Below are 27,380 nucleotides of genomic sequence, written 5' to 3'. Positions count from 1 at the left end.
TTGTTTGATTAGTTTGTCTTACTTTAATATTACTATTTGGTTTTGGTTCAGATGTTAAATTAAATGACCTATTTGGTTGATTGTTGACATGATCTTAACAATTTTTGTTTTTTAAGAAAAGTATTTTGGTAGAAATCATATAACATAAATTTTTATTATGAAAAATTATGATAAGGTTTATTCATTTGTTGTAATAGCCATTAAGCACATGGCATGAAAAATACCATTGATTTGGATACAATTGCTAATGAAAGGGTGATTGATAATTCCAAGAATTTAATAAAGATGTTTGCTAGGGCCACTGAGTATTTTAAAATAGAGAGGGAGGAAGCTACTGGCCTATTTTATGTTGAAAATTATACAAATGTTGATTAGATAATTAATTTGGAAATTATTGATTAAAAGGTTTTAGTTCTTGAATCATTCCAGGAAATGGTGGAAAAGGTTGTCTAAGCCTTTTCTGATTAGAAACTAATTTGTTCAACATTAGGGGAATTTTGAGGTCTAAAATGGGCCTCCTAAGGAAATTGTAAAATAAGATTAGACTACATCATCAAATTTTAGAGGGAAAAATGAAAAAACTATTTTTTGAACTCATATTTTCAACTTATCTCCCTATGGGTTTACTCAAATTTCAAGTGGAAACACTCATTGGATGTAGAATTTGATTCCTCATCCACGAACTACCCACGTTGCATACTTTTGATGGACCTTGCTACACGAAAAATGAGAAATACATGGAAAAAGTGATTGTAATCATGTTTTTTCATGTATTTCTCATTTTTCATGGATCGAAAGTATGCAATATGGGTACTCCTTAGGCGAGGAATTAAATTTTGCATCCAACGAGTAATCCTGCTTGAAATTTGAGTAAACCCGTAGGGATATACGTTGAAAATACAAGTTTAAAAGGTAGTTTTATTATTTTATTATTTTTTAATCTTTTTACTTTTTACTCCAAAAATGGTGAATCATCTCCCATGATTGACATCATCATCTTGAATCCTATTGGTTCTTTTAAAGTTTATTTTGGTTGTACATTTTTCTGAGGAGGCCCATTTTAGACCTCAAAATTCCCCTAATTCATTTTGATTAGTATCTTGATATGATTTCATCAACCCTAAATGTTATGGACAATTACTTAGAATTATTTTGAAAATAGATGTTATTGAATTTATCCTCCAATAGTTTCTCAATTTCAATTTTAGTTATTCACATATTGTTCCTTTACACTGGAATTACCAAGATTATTGTTCATTTTCATTTTCTCATTCTTTCTCTTGAATAATTATTAAACATTTCTCTTATTTCATGATAGTTTAATTAAGAAATATCTCCAATAGTAATTAGGTTTAAGGCTTCCATTAAGTCTTCCCTAACCTGTCTAAGTGGCACCAACTCTAATGTGTCAATATCCAATTTAAAAAATGTTGATTTCTTGTAGTTGAACATAAAATGTTAAGCATAATATTCTAGTGTCTCCTTTGGAATTTGATTCATTCAAAATATTTCATCTCATGTCTCGCTTTGCAATAATATTTATATTTTATAAGAAAATTATATATCATTTCCTCCTAGGCACCTATACTTATTCTCTTAATTCCCATGAAACATATCACAATAGCATCTTTCAATGTTGAAAGAAATAACCTCACATTCTAAGATTATGTATTGTATTCATATCCTGTAAATAATACTTCAAATCAAATAGGAAGGTATCAAGGTCTTTTGTGGACAATACTTAAAATACTGGAAGAACTAAGGGATTAATGTTCTTCATTTTGCCATCATTAACACTCTCTCTTATGTAGAAAGGTGTTTATTTTTGTTGTCATTTTTTTTTCTTCCTTATGATGCCCTTCTTGCCTTTGTGCCTCAAGGAATTCTTCAAGGTCATCATGCTTATCTCCCATATCAAAAAAATGTATAAAATACTAAGTCAAATGATTGATATTTTACTCAAGAATCCCCAATTCATTAGAAACCAATATTTGGACATTCATATTCAATAATTTTATTTTTCGTTCTCAATAAAAAATATTCTTTAATAGATTTAGAAGTTGAGAAAGTTATATTGTTATTTATTTTGGGAACTAGTCTAGTAAGATTTTTGGGAAGAAATGTCCATAACTTACCCCTCTTTGTCCTCATCCATTCTTGGCTTATCGCTTAAAAATATGAAACAAAAGATCCCAAATATTGGAGTTTCCTTGGAAGAAATGAAAAAAAAATGTTACAGGTGTACAAAGGGATCCCTATTTTAAATGTCAATCTAGGGCATAAGATTTAAAAATGTTGTGCACTATGTATGAAATTTTGGATTCTAAACCCTTTTATCATTATTCAATTACAAGAGAATTTATGCAATATACACAATTATATACACAAATGGCATAATTAAGCACTTAAAACTAGTGTAAATTTAATTTATTCAACTTTAAAACTAACCTTGTAGTGAAAACTAATTATATACTACTATAAACATTCAATACAACAACTCAAGGAAAAAGAAATAAACACCTAGGTACTTCCGAGAAATGAAATTACAATAACCAATAAGTTGATTTAGGAAATGAGCTATAGTGATGCTACAATAATTAATTATAACTATGGGTATAAAAATAGATTTCATATACAACAATTTAAATTAAGATAAAAATAGAAATTAAATCTATAGCAACAACATTGAAAAACTTGCTGCAACAAATAAAGTTAACTACTCGAAAAATAAACAATTCTCCCAAACAAATGCTTTGTTGGTTGAAATATATCCTAAGTGTATAGGAAACTAAAATATATGCTAAGTGTATAGAAAACAAAAAATTGTTACCCAATAAATTATATTTTATAGCAAACATATATATGCATGGATAAAGCAATAAGTACATAAATTATAAAGAAAAAGGAAAAAAGATCGACATCTAAAGAGTGGTCCTAGATCTATATTTTGTTGCAATGTCATAGGTAGATCTATAGTTTGTTGCAATGTTGCAATGTCATAGGTACAAATTGGACACATAAGATTTCAGATATGAAATTGTGCAATTATTACCTAAATTCTAATAGTTCTTCCTTGCAGGGAATAAAGTAACTATTTTTCTATTTGAAAGAAAAATTACCAACTTCCAACTTACAAAAACTATTGAACTAGCTACAAAATTACACCTACTAAATAGGTTGAATGGTCGTGTAGTTACATGGACTAAGTTATATGGGGTTGTTGTGGTAAAAATATTTTTTAAAAGGATGTGGCAAAAAGTAAATATTTAAAAAATTACATTACATTGTTGCTAAAAAAACATTACACAATAGTGGAAATATTACACAATAGTGTTTCCATTCTTCTTTGGTTATATAGATGCAAGAGGACTCTATAGAGATTTTCAATCTCCTTTTAGAAACTGGATGCTAATGAAGGGCTATTCCACGATTATTGCTAATAGGAAACTTTTAACATGTATTTGCTAATAAGAAATTTTGCAGCCACTTTTCTAACATGAGAATAAATAAGTGTTCTATTGAACCTGCAAAGCATGCATTACAGATCCAAAACACACTAGAGCATATAATTTTGTTAATTTCATTTTACAAAAACTCATTTTTTGATGCATAATCCAACCATGATAAATGTGATATATTAATGGAATAGAACAAGATGAAAAGGGAAATAAAGGGAAAATTTGATTGAATCAAGAATAAAAAGGGTGGTTTAATGTGCAATTGAGGATACTCATAGATGTCATCAAAATGCATGGAAATAATTGTTTCATAGAAAAGTCAAGATGAGCATAGTAATGAATGTGTTTGGTGAATGGGGTTATGCATGTTTGGGGTATAATAATTTTTATGCTATGTTAATTATATTTTTCAATTTCTATTATAGCATTTGGATTATGTTTGTTGATGCATGTTTTCAATTCAAACTAATCCACAAGGTATAATAATGAGGTATTTAATGTTATATCTAGTTAACATGTCACTTACCATACGGAGATAACAAGATTTTCATTTTTAGTCCACATATATTCTTGAGAAACATGTGAATCATGTTGTCAAATGGGTTAAAACATTTCATAATACGAGATGAGAAAATGAAACTTAGAATAGATAACTTCAACAAAATATCATCATCATTGAACTTCACGTCTCATTTTATTTCTCTTTTTCCTATATCTTTGAACATTGTAGCTTTTGTTTATTGTCTTTTTCACATTTATTTCATAAGGAGATTCTATTGGATAAAGATACTTACCGACCTTGTGATAAATCAATCTAATTGTCACATGTATATTTTTAATTTCCCTTTGTGATCATCAATTGTTTTCTTCACTTGCCCCATTTCAATTAGATGATATGTATTTTTTGTTCATTCTAATTATTCCATTTTGTCCTCACACTTATTCTACCTATGCATCTTAGAGTCTTCTTTGCAATTCTAGTGTTATTCTTTCTTTTATCTCTTTCCTTGTTTTACCACCTCTTTGTTATAAAGGTTACATATACTATATATGGGCTTCATACAATACTTTGCACCTCCCCTGAATCCTTTTGTTATATCCCTTTTCCTAATAAATCCCTTCCTTGTGATATTACTCATAAAGCATGTCCCTCATATGGGACCTCCCTATATTAGTCCCTTCCTCACTAGGGACTATAGAATCCGCCTCACAGTCAAAGTACATTGACTATGCATTATTTTGCTTTGTTTTTGCAATTTTAACAAAAGTTTTGGGAAAATGCTTAATATTTCTATTTTTTCATAAATTCAAAAATAATTTTCTAATTTTTTGGAAATCTTATTTCTAATTTCTAATTGGATGAGAAATCTCTTATGGAACATAACTCCCCTAGTAGAGGGTGTTTTGTTTTTGGTAATTGTGAGATCCTAACAATCAATTTCAAAATAAAAAGAAAAAAGATAATTTTGTGAGTGTCCATCCATCAATACGTTCCCTGAGACTAACACTACCAATGATATCCTATTTCTCTTCCCAATGATGTCAGAACTGATGTGATTGTAGGTCCTTCCCTGGTAGAAATGGGGCCAAAATATGATGGTTATTAGTTATATATGTTGCTGATTGGCATTGGTTATCCGACACCTTGGTGTTTATCAAATCGTTGCCAGAATTCTGTCGAATAGTCAAAAGTTTAGTACTTGTCGAATATTTTTCAGTCCAAATGTCAATTATCAGACACAAAAAAGGCTGAATTTGTCATTAAAACCCTGACGTCTTGAAGTTTGTTTTGCGACGCTATAATGCATTAGATAACAGATGCGTGATACATGGAATATCTCACAGGGCTCTTGTTAGTTCTTCGTCAGATATTCAACACAGCTAGTTTTTACTGATGTTTAGGAGTCAGATAATCAACGATATAGGTAAATTGAGTGACAAATGGTTATCACTCTGACACTCCCCCCATCAATCTTGGCCAATCCATTCGATGTAGACATGTCAGATAACTTACATAGAATTTAATTATTTCGATGACAATTTTGAATATCAAACGCGTCGTTCTGTTAGATTGGGGCACACAAGCTAACAATTAAGTGTCAGATATTTGATCGATGTGAGTTCTAACCAACAAGAGTGTCAAACAATCAACGCTTTTGTTGGTTAGTCTTGCGTCCATTAGCCAACGGGTACGATGACTGATAGGCATAAAATATTCGATGGGAGTCTGTGTTTTTGAAAAACTATATAATTTTCATACGTATGACCTCACTATAAAGTTTTTTTTTTTTTTTTTTTGTGGGCTTTGTGATGGAATTTTGCATACAGTCTTCGCATCGATTATTTATACAGTTCGCATGGTATGTATTCTCTGAGAATTATGGTTTCTATACCATATAGATATGACATCAATATAATTTTTTTTTGCATGGCATCAACTTACAGTTGTAAGCACATGATTCAAAATGTAGTGAACAAAGATGTGTGATGGACAATGCAGTGATGAAGAGAGAAAGAGCAAATTAATTGTTATTATTAAGGTATGTCTTTTCCAAATAATAAAAAATCAATCCTATGCATGTAGTTGGTATTTAATGTCACTGTGATGTTAACAGTGACAACGTTGACAAGTAATGGGACAATAAGTGAAATCGTCCCACTTTATAAAATATGAGTTGAATACCTCCATCTTGGGAACAATGGGAGTAAGGGGATGGAGTCCTTATTTCATATTTATGATATAGGTCATGCATTAGTGGTGTGTAATCCTTACTCCCCAACACTAATCCTTCCAAATTATAATTAAACTAGTACAAATGTAAGTGGACTTGTTGATATTAATTCACTTCAAAATTACCCACTTTTGGAGTGAAAATTAATATTTTATTATTTAATTTGGTAATTAGGAAGAATATTTATTTATTTGAAAATATCCAAAAGGTGACACATAGGGATGTTGAGTAATCCTTTGTTAAAAAAATACATTGAAAAAAGGGAAAGGATGCCAAATAAGTGGTTAATAATGACCAATTTTAGGAAATTAGAAAATATAATTTTTTTGTGAGGGGTAAGATTGCTAGGCTTGTTCCCCGGATGCAGGTGATTGAGGCAGCATTTATGGTGAAAAGACTGGGGTGGGGCGAGGCAGTTCGACACCTGCCCACCCAGTACACAGAGTTAAATACATGTAAGCTGGAGAGCGCTTGGCATGCGCGCAAGGTAATTTTTAACAGCTCACATTCCAGTGGCTCTAGTTCATACTTCTTGTCTACTGCGATGGCTCTTCCCTCCGCACGCTCTGACCTGCAAGAGATGACGGCGATCTTCAATGCGGCAGTAATGGAAGGGGTTTCTCGAGACATGCCAGGAAAGGTTAAGGCTAGGCTCTGTTCTGGGTTTGCTTTGAAGCCTTTCGGGTTGTTTCATTCGGCTCATCCCCTCGCCTCTGGTCCCGTTTCGGTTTTCTCTAAAGTCTTTTGGCACTTGCCGAGAAATGCCTCTCTGAAGCTTAGCTTGGTCCTCCCGGGGCAGCTCCTGCTGTTCTCCTCTTTCCTCCGCCGGTTTTGAGCTATTATATGGTGGTCTTAGTCTGGACTTTTCATCATCTGGTCTCACGTCTTGCCTCTGGCTTTGGGTGGTGGGTTTTGAGTTGTGTTTTCATAGCCTCTATCCCGTCGATCAATCATTTGGTCTCAGGCCTCGTCTTCGATACAGGGTGGCGGGAGATTGGCCCTGTCAATCCAAAGGTCGCTCGAATTTTCTCCGGAGAGAATCACTCTGTGTTCAATTTGTTTTTTCCGGCGAAGGGCATCCGTAGGCTCCCCTCCTGGTCTTGGTGTCTTTCTTGCTCCGCTCGCCTTATAGCTACTCAGCCTGTCCGCCATCTCACTAACGCACCCTCACAGATGCCTCGACTTCGCCAAAGAATGGGGTGCCGAAGAGGCCAACCCCGGCGCGGCCGACAAGCTCGTCTTCGGATTCGCCTTCCCCCTCCAGTGAATTGTTTACTGGTCGCTACCCCAGCACGCGCAGTGGGAGAGGGCGGCTCCGAGCCTCTAGACACCACCCTGGGCCTCCTTCCTCGCGGCTCTGCAATTTTCTCTTTTAATAGTTCCCTGCATCGACCTCGGATAACGGCTCACATTACGGTGGTCTTCCATGAGACTACATAGATGGAGGACTCAAATTCTCATCTGGGAGGATCAGGGGTAGTCTCTGGTCCTTCTCCTTCTATCCAGCTGGGAATTGGTATGGTGCCTCAGTAGGATCCGAATGCTCCGGGTTGCAGCACTCAGGATGCGAAGATGATGCCGGTCGACCCCGGCCCCTCTGATCAGAACGCTGCTCAAGCTAAGGATGCGCCAGAATTTGGATGGTGCCGTATCGTGGAAGAACCACAAGATGACTAGCGTGCTCTCCCTGGCGTTGATTTTTTTGGTTATGCTATGGCTATCACCGAGCAAGTTTGCTATGTAAACTGTGTTGTGGATTTCCTGTGTTTTTTGATGTTTTTGTTTACTATGAAGCACCAGAAGAGTATCATCCTGTCCCCTGCGTGGGTTCTGAATTATGTTTTCTTACTTGTTTTTTTCCTGAAAGTTCTGCCTCTTATCAAAGCAGTGCATTAACTTTGGTCTCTATGTAAATATTTCTCTACTTTGTTAATAGAATTAGTCTTACTCAGAAAAAAAGACTACTAGACTTGTATATTTTACATATAGATGAGCCCTCCATGGGATTGTTTTTTTGGATGGGGAAATATAATTATATATAAATGCTATTGAAATTATATTAAATCATACTGAAGTTTTAGTCGCTATGTTAGTTAGCTCTAGGAGTTTGAGTAATTCAAAACTAAACTCCCTTCTCAAAGGATGAAAAGAAAAACCATTTACTATAACAATTTATATTAGCAGTTTTATTCTAGTTCTTTGTTGATCCTGCATAACATAGTGTTCTTAAGGGAAAAATGTTTTCCCTGAGTGTGTCGGGCATCCAATCTATTCATTCCCATAAGAGAAACTTGAACCCCACCAAAATATTATATAAAGGATGTTGAAGAATGTAACTATATTCAGTTTTCATAATTTTATTTGAGTCATAAGAAAGACTACATATTGTGTGCCTACATATTGTGTTATTACCTTTGTGATCTTCATGTTGGTATTTATTTGATGAAAGTAACATTAACATAATAAACATATAATCTCACAGTTAAATGTCAAGATAAGAGAAATCAAATTGAAGAATCTAACTCACATAATGTCTTAGATTTCTCAACATTGTATCATAGCTAGGGATTTGAACAGAGGGTAGAGGGTAAAGAGAACATCATTTTTTCATAATTTCATCTCAAGGAAAAGAAATACTCTAGACCAAATTTGTGTGGCTAAAGGCTGAATTATCTTGTGCACGTAAACTATCCCAAATAAAAAAGATATTTTTTGTTCTAGAGGACTGAAAGGATAATTTGGTCAACTAAGGTAGACTAGTGAAGGTCCTAGTATAATCTCCATTACAATAATTCAAATAGGTAGAAAAGCATCTCTATCTATACCTTACTTCCTGGGTTATAGATAGAAGTTCTAAACACACTTAACATGCTCTAAAATCAGTCCAAAAGATCCAAATTATGTGTTGTTTTAGAAATTCAAGTTTTGTGTTGTTTCATGAGGACTAAAACCCATTTTGTAGATAAAGTAAACTCAAAATCAAGACTTCTAAACTAATGTATCACTCTCCTTCATGTCATCATCTTGGAGCAAGTATTTCATTGATAATACAATATTATGTCATATCAAATTTGGTGGTAAATACCCTTTGTTATACGCATATATATATATATATATATATATATATATATATATATATATATATATATATATATATATATATATATATATATATATATACAGAGTACTATTTTGAAGACTATAAGAAGTGGCATCGTTCACCTTAAGACCGTCGTCTAAGCATAAATATATTAAAATGATTCAATCATAAGAATCGATATTTCCCACATTATTTCTGAGCATAAAGGAGACCAAGAGAGAAGGCTCATTAGGCCTATCATCTAGCTACTATCACCTTAGAAGGTAAAATTTGTAGTATAAGTTCTATGCAGAGTTTCAATGTAAAAATTGGTATATATGTATACAAAACACAAGCCTATACAAGTTAGTGATCCAAGCAAAGCTAGAAGTGTCTCTCTTGAATATATGTGCAAAGAAGTTTTGATGAAAACAATCGATATCTTCAGATGTGTACACCACATAACCAAACAACATGGATGTCTATAGTTGGAATTCTTGGCATGACATTAATAAATTTCACTATACCCCTTGAAGACATTTTTTTTTATCATGAAGTGTGGGAGTAGGCATAACAATAGTCTCCATTATCATAAAAGAAAAATATACAATCTCTAAGAAGGAACTATCTCCTTTTTCTGGTTATGGGAAACTTTATTTTTTGTAGTAGTAAAGATATGATGACAAAGAATACCTCTTACAACAAGCTTCAAGTAGTCCAATTCTAATTAGTAGTGAATATGTCATGCAAATTTATATAAATAAGAAGAAATAAACATGGAACAAACAATTAGAAGGATCAAAGTTTGTAAGAAAGTGATGTAGATCATGAAAACGTTATCACGAATTCTCTCTAGTAGCCTTGGCACCAAGACCACATATATCTAAGGTAAGTATTGCCTTTATTTTTTATGCTTTTGTCATCCAACAACTTGTCTTCAGTTTGCAAAGGGAAACAAGCTCAATGAAAGAAACAAAGGAAAATGTATATATTTATAAGATATGTATGATATACTTTTGAGACATATTATCGTTCAGAAAGTTTAAGATTGGTATTTTCTATCCAATAGTGTAAAACCCTAGGTAACTCATGAAGAACCCTAGTCATAGGGTTTGTAAATGATATTTTGATTTCAAAAGTTTGTAATTGGAAACTTTAATTGCCTAGGAAACCCTATATTGACTTCATAGTTTTGGGTATCATATAGTTTGATTTGTCGTACTTGTCATTAAGTATTGTAGGTATAAATTGAGATTCATGAGTTAGAGCACTCTATGGAAAAACCCTACAAGGTTTGTAAAAGGATCAACTCCAAGTTTTCCTATTTGAAAAAACTTATTTATTAAAATAATTTAAAAATTTGCCTTGTATTACTAATTATTTTATGTTTATGATTTTGAATTGTAAAGGATTATTGTTAGGAAGATCAATGACTAGATTGAATCTAACTCTATTATATCTCTTGTGATTTGTTCATTTTTGTGGAAACCATAAATTTTACCATTCACTATAAAACTCTAACTTATTGATTTTTAGCATATATTGTTCATAATATTGAAACACTAGTCTACATACGGTTTGTAAGTCTAACAATATTTAGGTTTTTTGGTAATAATTTGGTAAGCCCATAATCTTTTAGGGTTGTTATAAAACCCTAAACCTTTAGGGTTTTGTGAATTATTTAAACCTTAGTCAAAATTATTAAGGTTTAACATTTGTATCCATTAAAAAAATTAGTATGAATGAAACCCTAGATGTAAACTTGCTACTTCTAGGGTTATAACAAAATCTAGGAAAGTCTATCAAGAAATTATAAAAATCATATTGTTGAAACCCTAGATGTAAAATATTTGATTTTGTCAGTTTTGAGTCTAGTTTTTGGGATTTAAAGAACTACTTTTAATATTAAGTTATTAATACCTAATATTTCAGTTTGGAATCTAGGGATTATCTCAAAAACCCTAGCAGAGGATCTCGAGTTGGATATGAAAGATTATTCAAGTGTAAACTATGAAAGTTTTATTACTTATGATTGATACTCTCTTCATTTTGATATGGTAACACTATATTAATCTCATATTCTTTTCGGTCTTCATATTTGTATTTGAGTAATAAGAAAGAAAAGAAAATTATCTTTATTCATTTATTAAAGCATGGGTTTCATACTTGTGTCAATGGTCAATAAGTCAAGCCTCTATTGTATGCTTCTATGATTTTATTGAGTCAAAGACAAAGTTATTTTTGTAAGAGACACTTCTTGGGATCCTTAAGGTCAAGAAAGGAAAAATTGTTTTTGTGTCTAAATATCTACCCCATCAAATCAAATCCTTCTCCCAAAAGGATTACCATTGATACTTAAAAGTTGGCCTCCAAATATAATATAATGAATTCAACCTTCATTACAAGCTTACAAGTTGGCTTCAAGTCAAATTTTTCGTGTCAACTCAAAAGCATAATGACCAAGAAGTATAAATATCCTACAATTTCACCATTTGAAGGAGAGAAGTGAATAATTCATTCAATAGGTAAGATAAACTTTTACAGGACCAAGAAATAGAGAGGAAGTCGATAATCTTAGAAGGCTATTATAAATAGGAAGTTGAAAATTTGAATTGTAGAAAAAATTAGAGAGAGTTTGAAGTTCCTTGTTGCAAAGATGATTATAGAAAGGGCTGGTACTATTCCAGAATGACGAAAAAGATTTCTCAATCAGGAAGGCCAAGATTTATGAAGTAGGACGACCAGGACTATTGTCGAAGGAGGGTCAAAATATTTAAGTTAAAACAAAAAAATCCAAGAACCATCATTGTAGAGGAAATTGCAAGAGTAACTGGTTTGGTGGTTGGAGTAAGTCTATTTATTTAGTAAAAGGGTCAAGTGTGTCTTACGTGATTTAATCTAGTAGAGAAAGAGTTTACCGGGTTTTCTCCTTCATAGGGGTTTTTCTCTAGCCATGAACCTACATATTATGTTCTTATTTGTGTGATATTCATGTTGGAATTTATTTGATGAAAGGAACACTAACAAAATCAACATATTATTTCACAAGTAAATGTCAAGATAAGAGAAATCAAACTAAAGAATCTAATTCTCATAATTCCCTAGATTTCTCAACAAAGGATAGGTATTGGACCTCATTTGAGTCACACAAGTAATTTTATCTCTACAAAAGTTTGAGGAAAATTCAGAGTGAGAAAGAGGTGAAGAATAGTGAAGAAAGCAAGAAGGTCTATTTGCTTGGCTTTTGCATCAATTATTTTTTGGAACGCTTGTACCTATGGGAAGAAAGTTATCTCTGGAGGTTTTGAGCTAGAGAAGAGCAACAAACCAAGTTATAGAGAGAAGAATTGTAGTTTGGTTGGCTTTATCACTTGGTGACTCGTCTTAATCAAAGATCTTTGAAGTATTCCTTGAATTTCTATAAGAAGATAAGTTTTTGGGTTTTCCCATATGGAGGGGGTTTTCCCTAGCTTAGAGCCTATTTATGGTTTTCTTGTTTGCATTGTGATTTTCTTTATTGGAAGTGTCTTTATGATGAACAAAAACTAATAATGACGATGATGAAATCGAACTATATCACAAGACCTGTCAATATGACAAGATAAAATGTTATAAAATAAACCCTAATTATATTTTCCATAGTTATTCTCAATGTCTATGGTCTTGGAAGATTTGCAATGTAGAAAGAAAAAATTGCTTGAAATAAAATGCAATGCAAAACCTGTTAGCCAAGATCTTGGTGGGTTAAAGTTGCGTAGTACTTTGATGAGTTTTTCTTCATGCATATGACTCCAACCCTAGTTAATCTTTCAAATATAGATATGTGAATAAAATTAACTACAAAACAAAGGAAGGGGGAGAAGTTAGATGGAATAAATAATTAACAAAATAGAAGAAAATCATACTAGTTCCATATGCCCAATTAATAAAGTAAGAGATTATCCTACTGCCCTGCATGAAAAATGACAGTTTATGGTATTTCACTCAAATACAAACATAATTACCAAAGAAAGACAAATACAACATGATTTGTTTTCAGGGAAAATTTTGTTATTTCTTATAAACCTTTATCTAACTCTCACTCGGCAAGACATACATCACAAATATCAAACAAATTTTATTGTTTCACCTAAACCCTTACCATTTTTATCTATTTGATTCAGATAATTGTTACACTTCAACATTTGAATTGTAACTAGTTGTCCTACACATATTCATGAGACCAATGAGGCAAACTTATATTAAATTTGACCAAATATTAAATTTAACTAAATGGATAAATAATAATTAAAAGGACTTGAATTTATTAATACTTGGATGAGATCCTCTTGGTTTCAATAATAAATTGTTGGAGTAGTTTAATCTTGGAGCAAACCTTCCTCCACTTGATGAAGTAGCAACAGAGTCAACATTGAATTTGTTATTGCTCTATTGAATTGAGCGTGTTTTTCTCCAAGATGATCCAAATCCTAATTTATTCTCTATTGAACAGGGCCAACGACATGAAGGTGGAAGTTGTCATGTCTTGTCCCTCCCTCCCTCACATCACTCTGAATTCCCAGTACCCAATCTATCTATTACATAGGAAATATTTAAAAGAAAGACATTAAGATACATAAAAAGACAAGTAGAAGGCATTCATTCATTCATTCATAAATCCACAAAATATTTCATGTCACTAAATTCAATCATAAAAAATATGTTTACACAATATGAAACAAGATCATGTACATAAAGAAACATATATCAATTATTCATTAACATATAAGATTCATTCATTCATTCATTAATCATAGACCCAAAATAATTCATCTCAAAAAAATGTATCATCAAAAGTATGTTTACCTAATGTGGTATGTTATGTTTCTAATGATATAACTAGTATATCTATTTCTTTTTCTTTTTCTTTATTTTGGACATCCCAATCGTGTACTCATGACGTTGTCCACACTATCGTAAGAGGGATGGATCATCAGCTATAATAAGAAATAAATGTCAAATCGATATTTTATTTTATTATTCATTAATAAAAATATCATTAGAGTTTTCTTTACCTTGTGAACTAATCAACATTGTTGCAATCATTGTCATGTGGTCCTCTTGTGGTATAGGATCCTGATGTATGGCGCTCTCTCCCATTGAAAGTTGGCACGTGGTGTCTGTATGTTGGGGTGTGAACTCTGCCAAATATTTCTATATAATAAAGTTTTTCTTTTGAATTAGACAATGTAAAAGTTAAAAAACAAACATTCATAGTTGAACTTATGACATTAAATATATATATATATATATATATATATATATATATATATATATTCACCTTAAAATATGGTTATTACCTCATATCACTGAAGGTATTGGTTGAACATGTTGATCCTATATTTAATCTGATGAGTTTTATTTCTAATGCTAATCAAGCAAGAAAGACCTTTGTTCATTCTAACCACAAGCTTATTGACTATTATGATTAGGCATGTAGACAGTAACAACTCATCACCTTCAAACAAATGAGGATCACTATCCTCTTCACTAAGAACTTCCTTAATAGTATCTATGAATTTCTTTGAGGATGGTGTCTTGATCCCCTTATCACCCTATTTATCAAATACATGTAATTTTTAATTTTATTCAACCATCCTCAATTATAAACATTCAAAGATTTGAATTTGACGAAACATTTTAGATGAATAAAAAATTCCAATTTAATGAGTTATCTCAATTGGATTGGGCATCATTTAGCTGAGAACCATCATGGCATGATTGGACAATGGACTATAATATATTTTTTAATTGAATTGGCTTGAATTAGTTGTATATTAGGAGGCCTAGTTAGTAATACAAAGAGAGTCAATGGCATATTTCAATGAGAATCTTGTCCTTCATTGATAATGATCTTCTGAAATAGATAGTTGTGTTAAGTATCACATGATTTGAAACCATTGTGTAATAACAAAGAATGATCACACATATATGATCCCTTCAAGGGTTTCATCATTCATTCTTTCATTCATACATCTAAAAAATATTTTATCTCAATAAATTTTATCACAAAAAATATGTTCACACAATATGAAACAAAATCGTTCTAATTTTTTGCAACAAAAAAATCACAACTTTTTATTAAGATAGTCTAAAATTTACATGTGCACATGCCACGATGCATTCAACATCTCAGTAAAAAAGGTGGTACTCCCAAAAATGGGCTCTAAATGAATATATTCAATAATTTTTTATCAAGTTTCTTTGTCTTTTTAATATGTAATTAGCAAGGAAAAAGGAATTTGGAACTTTTTGTAGGAATCGCTTCTCTTCGCGCGCGCGCCTGAGCCTGCTCTCGACCCTTGGACTCTAAACGCGACTGCGTCTCTGCTCGTCGATCCTTCCCATGGATCCTCCGGATCCGCCTGGAGGGGATCCGGACCTGCAACAAGCCTTTTCCAACCTGGTGAAATCGCTTCCTTAGCAAAGACCAAGACCTACAGCAACCAAGTTCTCAAAGAAACTAGATGTGTTACAGGAAGTCCATTTGCCCCCGACTATTCCTCGCATGGCAGCCATCTCGCTAGCAGAGAAAGGATTAATCGGTCAATTTATAGGATTATGGCCCTCACCCAAAACTTTGCAAAGATGGGTGGAGCGTAACTGGGCAGACAAGGTCCAAGGGAAAATATCCATAAGGTTTTGCGGCAAAGGATACTTCACCTTCCACTTTGAAACCAAGGAGGACAAGGATCTAATCTTTCGAAATGGGCCTTACTTCATGGATTCCAGAGGACTCTACCTCAACAAATGAACCCCGGACTTTGATCCCGAGCTCGACATTCCAAGTGTTGTTCCTGTTTGGGTCAGACTCCCTCATCTCCCTCTTCACTGTTGGGGAGATGACTCGGTCAAAGCAATAGGGAACGCGGTCGGAAAATACATAGATCGAAGTGAACCCAAGGATAACATGCAGGCCTATGCGCGAATATGTGTGGAAGTTGATCTGGGACGCGGACTACCGGAGGCAATCAAACTGAAAGTAGATGACTGGTGCCATATTCAACAGCTGGACTATGAGCAGATCCCCTTCAAGTGCAAGGTATGTCACGAATATGGACATTTTTCTAATAGATGCCCAAAACTTATAACTGTAGATTCAAGAGAGCAAGAAGGACAGTGGGAAACGGTAAATAGAAAAAAAACGAACCCATCCATGAAGCAAGCAGAAACTGAAATCCCAGGGCCTTCCCAGCTTCATCCTTCTCATCCTCATTCATCTCATCAGCACCCCCCCTCATCCTCTCAGCAGCACCCTCCTCACATCCCCACTTCACCTCCTAGACTCTCGGACCCCTCCATTCCTCCATCATCCAATCCCTTTGCTTCTCTTTCTGAGGATGACCCCGAACAGGACCCCCTCTCATCTGATCCGCATCCCCATTCCTCTCCCCCTCAATCTTCTCAGCCCTCTCCTGATACCAACTCCATAAGAATCACCAGAAGTTCATCAAAGGAACATGGTGCGCCCAGTGACATTCCCAAAAAGCATGGACCTGGCAGGAAATCGGCTAAGCAGCATAGAGAAGAAAGTGCACAGAAAGATATAGTAATGGGATCCCAGACACCTATCGAATCCTACATCCTTGGACACTCGGACAAGGAAAACAACAATAAAGGCAAAGAGAGGCGGGCACCTCTCCATACCACTGGTAAATCATGATGAAGCTGCTATCCTGGAATAGCAGGGGACTAGGGCACCCCTCCAAGAAAGCAACCCTCAGGGAGCTAATTCAAAGTGAAAAGCCCGAAATCATACTCATTCAACAGACGAAACTAGATCAGTCAGAAATCAACAGACTTATCAACCAACAAAAGCAATACAGTGGCTGCGCCAGTGAAGCCAGAGGAGCATCGAGTGGCATTCTAACAATGTGGGACAATAGTATATCGACTTGCAGCTTCACCAAAATCCATCAGAACTGGATTAGTGTTAAACTGGAAAGTAAGGACAATGGAGCAGAGGTTAAAATTTACAATGTTTATTCACCGAACCACTATAGGGAAAAAGAAGTTTGCTGGAATACTCTGAACACAAATATAGAAGAAGACCATGACAGCAATATTATTCTCGCAGGGGATCTAAACCTGGTCATGCACACCAATGAGAAAAGAGGAGGAAACTTTAGCTCAGATCCCTTCAGAAACAGGCTTGAGCATATTATGCAGGAGAAAGATCTAGTAGACATAAAACCTAAGAATAGAAGATACACATGGAGCAACAGGCGTCTAGGAGCTGGAAATATTATGGAAAGGCTCGACCGCTTCCTCATCAACATCGCCTTTCTATCCACCTTCTCTACCGGTCAGTCAGATATCCTCAACATCTCCGCCTCGGACCACTATCCAATCACGCTCACATTGCACAGTCATAGCCAGATTGGACCCCTCCCTTTTAAATATTCTCCCCTATGGAACCGAATCCCTGCAGCTAGAGATGCGGTGATGCAAGCGTGGACCCAGCATGTGGAGGGTTCCCCGGCATATATCTTGGAATCCAAGCTGAAGCAAACTAGGCAGGCCCTCAAATATTGGGCAAATATCAACTATCAGGAACCTGAGCTCATAAAAAAAGACATAAAAAAAATCCTTGAGACAGTCCAGCAAAACATTGAGGTGTATGGTCTCACCCAGCAAGCAAAAGAAGATGAGATTCGATTGTATACCCAGCTGAGGCAAACAGCCAGAGATGAGGAGATCAAATGGAGGATAAAATCAAGACAGTTGTGGCTGCGTGAAGGAGATAAGAATACCTCATACTTCCATAAGCAAGCTACAGTCAGGAAGGCAAGAAACATTGTTAGTATAATCAAAGACAACGATGGGAAAAGCCACGATACTCAAGATTCCATTAAAGAAGCAGCAACCGCTCATTTTAAAAACCTACTATCTGAGGACAAGAGCGAGGAGGATTACTCAAGTCTACTCCAACACATGACTAGAGATGTTACTCAAGGAATGAACAGCAAGCTCACGCAAGAAATAGAAGAGGATGAGGTACAAAAAGCAATATGGAGTCTCCATCCGGACAAAGCTCCAGGTCCCGATGGGTTTCCAATAAGATTTTACAGAGAATACTGGTATCTGATCAAAAAAGACCTCCTAAAGATGATTCGCTGGTCCCTTCAGAAAGTCAAATTGGGGGGCTTCACCAACTCAACCTATCTAGCTCTAATCCCAAAAGAGAACAGGCCCTCTACCTTCTCAAGATTTCGGCCCATATCTCTATGCAATTCTGCATACAAAATTATTACTAAAATTCTGTCTTCTAGGCTCAAGCCTCACCTTCCCTCATTAATCTCAGAAAACCAAGGAGGATTTCTACCCAATAGACACATATCATATTCCATTCTCCTTGTGCAAGAAGCTATACACTCTAGCATAAGTCGAAAGGAGAAAGGCTTTGTCCTAAAACTTGACCTTGCCAATGCATTTGATAGGGTCAGACACTCCTTTCTATTTGCAGTATTACACAAAATAGGATTTAATACCTCCTTCATAAACATGATCAAAGCTTGCATCTCAAACCCTTGGATTTCCCCTTTGGTAAATGGGCGACCTTGTGCTGCTTTTCAATCCTCCCGAGGTCTCAGACAAGGCTGCCCCCTGTCCCCTTACTTATTTATTCTCATGGCTGAATCCTTTAGCAATGATCCGGATTTAAACAGGAACGCAACAAATTATAGAGATAACCATATACACAAAGATGCAGCGGAAATAATACTTCATTTCATTAATGGAAAATACTCAAATATGCTTACAACAGAAATGGAAATAAACTAGCTAGGGCGATGGTAGCTTATCTCTGAGAAGAGATGTGATGGCTACATGCCTCTGAACTGTCTTACAATGAGGCTCGGAGGCCTATTTATTGTTGAGAAACAATAGAAAACCCTTCACATTCCAAAACCTAACCCTAGAAGATGAAACACCAAATTGTGGGCCCCGTTTTTGGGTAAGTTGGTACATCAACTTCCCGGGGTCGCGAATTGGTCATACTATCTCCGTTTGACGTGCATGATAGCCTGTTGGAAAGATATCTCCGAGGACTACGACGGAAAAGACGATTTTTATCAGAAAAAATCGCTGGCGGTAGATTTCCCAAAAAAACGTCGTTTAGGGCCTCAAAACGGCTCCGGAAGTTCAGGACCCGAAAAACTGCTAAAAATAGTAAGTTGTGCTACAATTAAGGAAACTGAAAACGCTGAGAAAGACAATGGTGGGGGTCCAGGTGGACTTGGCAGGTGGCCACCAATATCCACTTGGATCATTCCTCCCCCCTTAGGAAGCAATGGTCCCCATTGCGTTGAGATCATCCATGAGATGAGGAAACTTCTGCTGAACTTGTTCCCTGGTGAGCCACTTGCCCTGCTGAAGGAGTTGGCCTGCTTTGACAACTCGATACAGTTGGATATTCTGTTGGCGAGTGTTCTTGATCTGTGTGTCCATGATCCGATCAGTTGCAGCTTGTTCCATGCAATCTGGATTTAATTCTCTGGGTTTGAGCTGTTCTGCAATGTCGGATGTGTCTAGCAATGGTGGAAAGTATGGCCGAAGGCGGTCCACATTGAACACTGGGTGCAGGCCAAGGAATGGGGGAATGCTGAGCTCAAATGCATTGTCTCCCATAGCCTTAGTAATGGTGTAAGGACCATATCGGAGTGGTCTCAATTTCCGATAGGCTCCAGTAAGGCGTTCCGTTTGCAAATGCAACCAGACTTTGTCGCCCACCTGAAACTTGTGTGGCACCCGATGTTGATCATGTCACTGCTTGTACTTGGCATTTGATTTCTCAAGAATTTCATGGACCTGCTGGCGAATATGTTGGATGCGCTCAATGAAGCTGGTGGCCTTATCTGTTTCGGACTGGACATGAGCTGAATTCATGTGAGTAGCTGCAAGTGGCATGGCCACATCAATGGGGCATAGTGGCTGGAATCCCAAACCCACCTGAAAAGGGCTATGGCCAGTGGAGCTGTGAAGAGCTCGGTTGTAGCTATGCTGAACATAGGGGAGGCTCTCGTCCCATGTGCGTGGATGCTTTGAGTTATACATGCGCAGAATGTGCACAATCATCCTATTGACAACCTCTGTCTGGCCATCAGTTTGAGGATGGAAGGCTGTGGACTTCGTGAGTTTGGTGTCCATCATTGACCAGAGACTGGACCAAAATGTGCTGAGAAACTGACTGTCCCGATCTGAGATGATAGACTGTGGGATCCCAAAGCGCACCCACACTCGTTCAAAGAAGAGTTTAGCAATGGCTTCTGCTGTGATATTCTTCTTGCAGGCCATCATAATGGCCATCTTTGAGAACCTGTCGACGACCACAAAAACACAGTCATTTCCATGCTTAGTGGAAGGAAGGCCTGACATGTAATCCATGGAGATGGATTCCCAAGGTCGAATAGGGGTAGGCAACGGGGTGTAGAGGCCTTGCTTCTTAATGGTCGGTTTGGCAATGGCACAGGCAGTACATGATCAGATGTACTTCCCAACATCCTGTCGAAGATTCGGCCAATAGAAATAATTTTGCAGTACTGCCACTGTTTTCTCGACCCCGAAATGCCCAGCAGCCCGACTGTAGTGTGCTTCCCAAATCATCTTGGCACGCTCGCTTGAAGGAACACAAAGGTGACCGAGGTGGCATAATAGGGCATCCTGGAGGTGAAAATCTGCAACCTGCCGACCCTCCAAGAGTGTTTGGTATGTGTGGCCGAATTCTGGGTCGCTTTTGTAGAGAAGTGGCCAATCAGAAGTCTCGTGCCCACAGGAGTTGAGCACGGTGGTTAGCGCCATGATCGGTGGTCGACTGAGGCAATCTGCAACATTATTGGTGCTGACCTTTTTGTACTTGATATTCAAGTGGAACTGTTGCAGGTATGTAGACCACTTCTGATGGCGATCATTTCGCAATTTCCCTTGGGTCTGTATGAACTGCAGAGGTCGGTGGTCTGTGTGGATGACCGTTTCCTTCCCCAAAATGTAATGCTTCCATTGTCGGCAGGCCTGTACAATGGAATACATCTCTTTATCATAAGTGGGGTACTTCCGGACTGTGTCTGAAAGTGTTTCACTGTGATATTCCACTGGATGTCCATGTTGAGTAAGGACGGCCCCAATAGCATAGTCAGAGGCATCTGTCTCGACCTCAAATGGTTGTTGTAAATCTGGTAACGCGAGCACTGGTGTCGTGCAGAGGCGATCCTTCAACTCCCTGAATGCCTTCTGTTGAGATTCAGACCAAAAGAATTTTGCTTTCACCCCGCCCTTGGTGACTTGACTCAAGCGCCAAGAAATATGAGAAAACCCCAACACAAACCTGCGGTAGAAGTTGGCAAGACCTAGAAAGCTGCGTAGCTCTATTAGAGTGGTTGGAGAGGGCCAATCCTGAATGACTTGGACCTTGGCTGGATCGACATGCACCCCCTGTTCATCAATGATGTATCCTAGATACTGAACCTCGGTCATGCCAAAAGTGCATTTCTCCAAATTGGCACATAGCTTGTGTTGCCGCAGTGTTTGGAGAACCTATCGGATGTGGTGGAGGTGCTCTTCCCAACTCTGGCTGAAGATCAGAATGTCATCCAAGTATACTACTACAAAGGAGTTGGTGAATGGCCGCAAGATGTCATCCATTAGCCTCATAAAGGTTGCAGGAGCATTCGTCAATCTGAAAGGCATGACCAACCATTCGAAGAGGCCCTCCTTGGATTTGAAGGCAGTCTTCCACACATCTGAGGGTTCGATTGGTACCTGGTGATATCCTGACTTCAGATCGATCTTGCTGAAATATTTCGCCCCCTTTAGTTGGTCTAGGAGGTCATCAATCCGTGGGATCGGGTACCTATTACGGACAGTGATCTTGTTCAGCGCCCGATAGTCAATACAGAATCTCCACGTCCCATCCTTCTTCTGTACCAACACGATCGGGCTCCCACAGGGCGATGAACTCGGACGGATGTGACCTTTCTGCAGGAGCTCCTGAATCTGCCTCTTGATTTCATCGTTCTCCAGAACGGAGCGCCAATAAATTGGTCCATTGGGTAGCGGTGCACCTGGGGTCAGATCGATGGAGTGCTTGACTTGACAGTGCAGAGGAACCCCTGCCGGGGAGGTGAAGATGTCCTCGTACTCCTCCACAATCTTGTCCCCGTTTGGAGGCCGCGGCCACTGTCTTCTTCTTTCCTTGAGGGCGTATCATCAGGAAAACAAATTTCCTGGTTTTGGAAATGATCTTACTGCATTGTTTTGCAGTAATCAAAGAGAGGGTGCAGGTGGTGCTACCTCTGTATCCTGAACAACTTATTTCCCAATGTAATAATAACTGCACGGGGCCTCGATTCATACACAGCATGTCGCTTCCACAAGTATGGTTGTCCTAGTAATACATCACAAACTTCAAGGGGAGCAATGTCACACAATACCTCATCCGTGAAGGGCTTGATGTTGTATGGAAGGCGACACTGCTGGCTCACGCGAAGATCTCGTCCTTGGTGAAGCCACCCAATGGTGTATGGTTGTGGATGTGATGTGGTCGGTAAGCCCAACCGCTTCACGACCTCTGCCGAAATGAGGTTCTTTTGACTCCCGCTATCAACAATGAACTGTATCGGGGAGCCCTTTACCCACATCTGGGAGTGGAAGAGACGCTCCTCCTCCTCTGGATCTTCGGGTTCATTTTTCTGGATCTTTGCGGTAGCAACAGTGGCGCTGGGGTCCGCATCAATGATCTGCTTCCCTTTTTCATACCCCTTATCGGGTTCTGACTCCGTGTCGGAACATGCATCTGATTCTGAAACCTTTAGCTCAGCCACTAGTGACTGCTTGGCCCGACACTCACTTGTGTTGTGAGTGGAGCTCTTATGGAACTCGCACCATTTTCCAGTGTCCTTTCTCGGCTTCGCGACGCTGTTCTTTGCTTGCAGCTTCGACTGGTGTCTTGGGCTGTCCCGCCTTGGATTTGTCCTTTGTTCTGTGGTTTAGGGGCACCTTTCCCCTGCTTTGGATTCGCAGATCCAAAGTCTCGCTTCTTTTGTTTAAACTTCTGCTCAACCTTGACGGCATACCGGTATGCTGCGCCGAGCGAGGGGATGTTTAGGAATTGTATTTCTTCATGGATGTACTTGTGCAGGCAGCCACGGTATTTGAGTATCAAATGTTGCTCTGAATCCTTATACCCAACTTTGTGCGAAGGATATGGAAAAGATTGGTGAACTCCGGCACGTCTTGGTCCCTTCCCTGCCGCAGCGTGGTCCACTTTATGTATTCATCCTCATAGCTCCCGACAGGGTAGTACTACTCCTTGATAGCATCCCGGAACGAATCCCAGGTGGGTGCGGCTGAAAATAGTGAGCCAGTACTTTCATCCTTCTGCTCGCAGTAGGTTTCCCACTAGTCCTTGACGTGGGGGGCTGCTTTGAGGAGAGCAAAAACAATCTTTTCCCGACTCGAAAATTCATGAATAGAAAAATAACCCTCTAGCAGATTTAACCATTTATCTACGGCATCTGCGTCTATCTGACCTTCGAATATGGGGATTTCAAAATTAACTTTTACCTTAAAGGGTGTGGCGTTTCCAGAGTAGCTGCTGGAAGCCGATGCGTTGCTTCTTGGTAGCCGCTGAAGGATCTGGGCAAAACTGTCCATCATCGCGTTCCGTTGTCGCTCGAGGGCTTCTTCGAGCAAGATTTTGATGGGATCTCCTGCCCCCTCATCTTTCTTCTCGTCCGCCATGGGAGGCCGTCGGGGTTTGCGAGGCTGGTCTTGCAAAGGTTCAACGAGTTCAAGCCCTAACTCCTTATATCCTGACCTTGTTGGGGACATGCAAAGAAAAACAGAGAAAAAGCAGACCGCTCTGATACCACTGATCCGGATTTAAGTAGGAACGCAACAAATTACAGAGATAACCATATACACAAAGATGCAGCGGAAATAATACTTCATTTCATTAATGGAAAATACTCAAATATGCTTACAACAGAAATGGAAATAAACTAGCTAGGGCGATGGTAGCTTATCTCTGAGAAGAGATGTGATGGCTACATGCCTCTGAACTGTCTTACAATGAGGCTTGGAGGCCTATTTATTGTTGAGAAACAATAGAAAACCCTTCACATTCCAAAACCTAACCCTAGAAGATGAAACGCCAAATTGTGGGCCCCGTTTTTGGGTAAGTTGGTACATCAACTTCCCGGGGTCGCGAATTGGTCATACTATCTCCGTTTGACGTGCATGATAGCCCGTTGGAAAGATCTCTCCGAGGACTACGACGGAAAAGACGATTTTTATCAGAAAAAATCGCTGGCGGTAGATTTCCCAAAAAAACGTCGTTTAGGGCCTCAAAACGGCTCCGGAAGTTCAGGACCCGAAAAACTGCTAAAAATAGTAAGTTGTGCTACAATTAAGGAAACTGAAAATGCTGAGAAAGACAATGGTGGGGGTCCAGGTGGACTTGGCAGGTGGCCACCAATATCCACCTGGATCAAGCAAAGCCTTGGATTACAACCGAGGAGTAGGCCTCATAACTGGCATTCAATTTGAGCAGGGCACAAAGAACATCAACCACTCCCAATTTGCAGACGACACCCTCTTGATGGGAGGTGCTTCAATCACCATTGCAAGGCGCTTCAAAAAGATACTAGATCAATTTATGGATTATTCAGGAGGAAAAGTTAATCAAGTTAAAAGCTGTGTCTATGGATGGAATGCAACGAATCACACCATATACAGCATTGCAAACATTCTTGGAGTCTCACACAAGCTTGACTGGAGTCACTTCACATATCTTGGGATGCCAGTCAGTATGGGGCCTCTGAAGATCGACACTTGGAATGGAATTCTTGATAAAATAAAAAGGAAGATTCAGCAATGGGGATCTATGTGGCTGAACCCAGCAGGTCGCCTAGTACTTCTAAAATCAGGTCTGATCTCTCTGCCCATCTACCGCTTCTCTCTGATCCAAGCTCCAATGGCCTTCCATCACAAAATGGAGAAAGCTCTCAGACACTTCCTCTGGCAGGGAGGAAAGACGGAGAAAAAAAAGTTTAACCTGGTTAATTGGAAGAATGTCATCCAGCCCCTTGAGAAAGGAGGACTTGGAATAAGATCCCCAAATCTGCTAAATTTAGCCCTCGGGGCTAAAATTGTTTGGAGGCTAATTACAGGGGACTCAGCATGGTGGAAAACAGTCCTTGAGGCCAAATATCTGAACAGCACTCGGCATCAATTGTTGGACACCAATGTCCCCAGCAGGGACAGCACCAACATCTGGAAATTGTGTAAGAAAATCATCCCCTATATGGCCCAACATACTTCAAAAATACCTGGGGGAGGTGGCAGCATTAGCATCTCTACTGACAGAATATTAGGCCAGTGTTCTATAGGATCCAATATAGAGGCAATCCCAGCTATCAGTTGGCTTAATAACAGAGGAATTTGGAGTTTAGCTCAAATAACGCAGTGGGGAAATCAATCTCAAGCTTGGATAGGCTGGTCTTTTCCGGACTACCCTAGAGATCTCGAAACAAGCTTCCTAGCTCTAAAGAGTCTATTGCACAGTAAAGCTCCGGTCCAAAAAGGGATAAAAGATAGCTATCGCTGGGACCCTACGGGAACTCTTTATACAACCAAAGCAGGGTATCAACAATTGTGTGAAAGCGCCTATCCACAGGTCATCTGGATTCATTGGAAATTGGCTTGGAAGGCGGAAGCCCCTCCTAAAGTTAAATTTTTCTTCTGGCTTCTCCTGAAAGGAAAGATTCTAACAGCAGAAAACTTAAAAAAAAGGGGCATATTGGGACCCTCCAGGTGCCCAAATTGTTGTCAAGCTGAAGAAACAATGCAACATTTGTTCCTTGATTGCCAAGTAGCAAAGAAGTGCTGGAAAGATATGGCCTCAATAGGGGAGGTTGCATGGGAACCAAAGGCATCTATATTTGAAACTGTTCACAGTTGGAAGAAAAATTGCCCTTGGAAAGGTAAGAAGGGCAAATTAACTCAAAGGATATGGAACACAATTCCGTTAACTCTTGTTTGGAGCATATGGTTGGCCAGAAATAAAAAGGTTTTTCAAGATAAAGGATACAATTTAAGAGTTATATGCCACAAAGCCAAGAGTTTAGCGGTGGAAGCAATCACCACCCGCATACAAGGCAAGATTGAGGCTACCCACTTTAGTGTAGAAGAAAGAAATCTGCTCAACTATGGGCATGGCAGCCTTATCAGTGCCCAGGCAACGAGAAAAGAGAATTTACAGCAGAATGAGACAAGTAATGGCTGGAAATTGAGACTCAAAGAAGAAGAATTTGCTCTATGGCTGAGCAACTGCAACAGGTTTCATATGTTTTTCGATGGAGCCTCAAAGTCAAATCCTGGCAAAGCAGGGGCAGGAGGTCTTATATGCAACGCTAATGGTGAGTCAATTCTCCATTTTGAATGGGGGCTGGGTGAATTATCAAACAACAGGGCCGAGGGATTGGCCCTGTTCCAAGGACTCACGCAATTGATCAGGCTAGGAATCAAAAAGGCGACTATCTTCGGCGATTCTGCAATCATAATTCGGCTCATGGTGCATAGGCAGACCTCGCCAAACACCTTATTGCAGCAAATCATCAGTAGAAATCAGATACTCCACGACATGATGGAGGAGGTCAGTTACTACCATATTCTGCGTGGCCTCAACAAAGATGCTGACAGTTATGCCAACAAGGCCTGTGACCGCCCCAAAGGCCACCTCAGCTGCAACGACATCCTGTCTACCCACTCATTGCCATGATCACGCATCCAGTTCAAGTATGGGGCACCGTATCCAATAGAATCCGCAACTACAGGCAAATCAGCAGAGCAGAGGACAGCTTAGATAAGGAAGCAAGGATCTGTATTAGGAGCCAGATTGGGCAATCAGCTCAGCCCCCTTTTTTCAACTGCTCCCATGCTTCACACGAATACAGTCAAACCGCACTGTACAGAGCAGGCATGGCAGATGGGAATTTACTCAGAAAATGGATTGAGAAATCTGCCCAAAGTGTGGGAAGCCGTCGAACCGCAAGAAGAAATCGTCCCGCCAGACAG

The 27,380-nt window shown here is 38.3% G+C and overlaps 1 protein-coding gene across 1 annotated transcript; it reads left to right on the top strand.

The window, feature by feature from the left end:
* The first annotated feature begins 16,967 nt into the window (after positions 1-16,967).
* LOC149265229 (uncharacterized) lies at positions 16,968-27,084 on the top strand. The gene is made up of 2 exons (XM_089402296.1): positions 16,968-18,305; positions 24,856-27,084. The coding sequence occupies exons 1-2, from the start codon at positions 16,968-16,970 to the stop codon at positions 27,082-27,084; spliced, it is 3,567 nt and encodes a 1,188-aa protein (XP_089258422.1).
* The last annotated feature ends 296 nt before the right edge of the window (positions 27,085-27,380 follow it).

This window comes from Pinus tabuliformis, chromosome 6 (genome assembly GCF_031772625.1).
Source record: "Pinus tabuliformis cultivar Carrire ecotype Pingquan chromosome 6, CPIR1, whole genome shotgun sequence".
NCBI classification, from domain to species: Eukaryota; Viridiplantae; Streptophyta; class Pinopsida; order Pinales; family Pinaceae; genus Pinus; species Pinus tabuliformis.
The sequence above is the reverse complement of the archived record's forward strand: the minus strand, read 5'-3'. Positions and strand labels throughout refer to the sequence as shown.

Coding starts and splice junctions, on each gene's coding strand:
- LOC149265229 (XM_089402296.1), top strand. CDS start 16,968: ATGATGAAGCTGCTATCCTGGAATAGCAGGGGACTAGGGCACCCCTCC. Junction 18,306..24,855: donor AAGAAATAGAAGAGGATGAG/GTACAAAAAGCA, acceptor CAATTTGAGCAG/GGCACAAAGAACATCAACCA.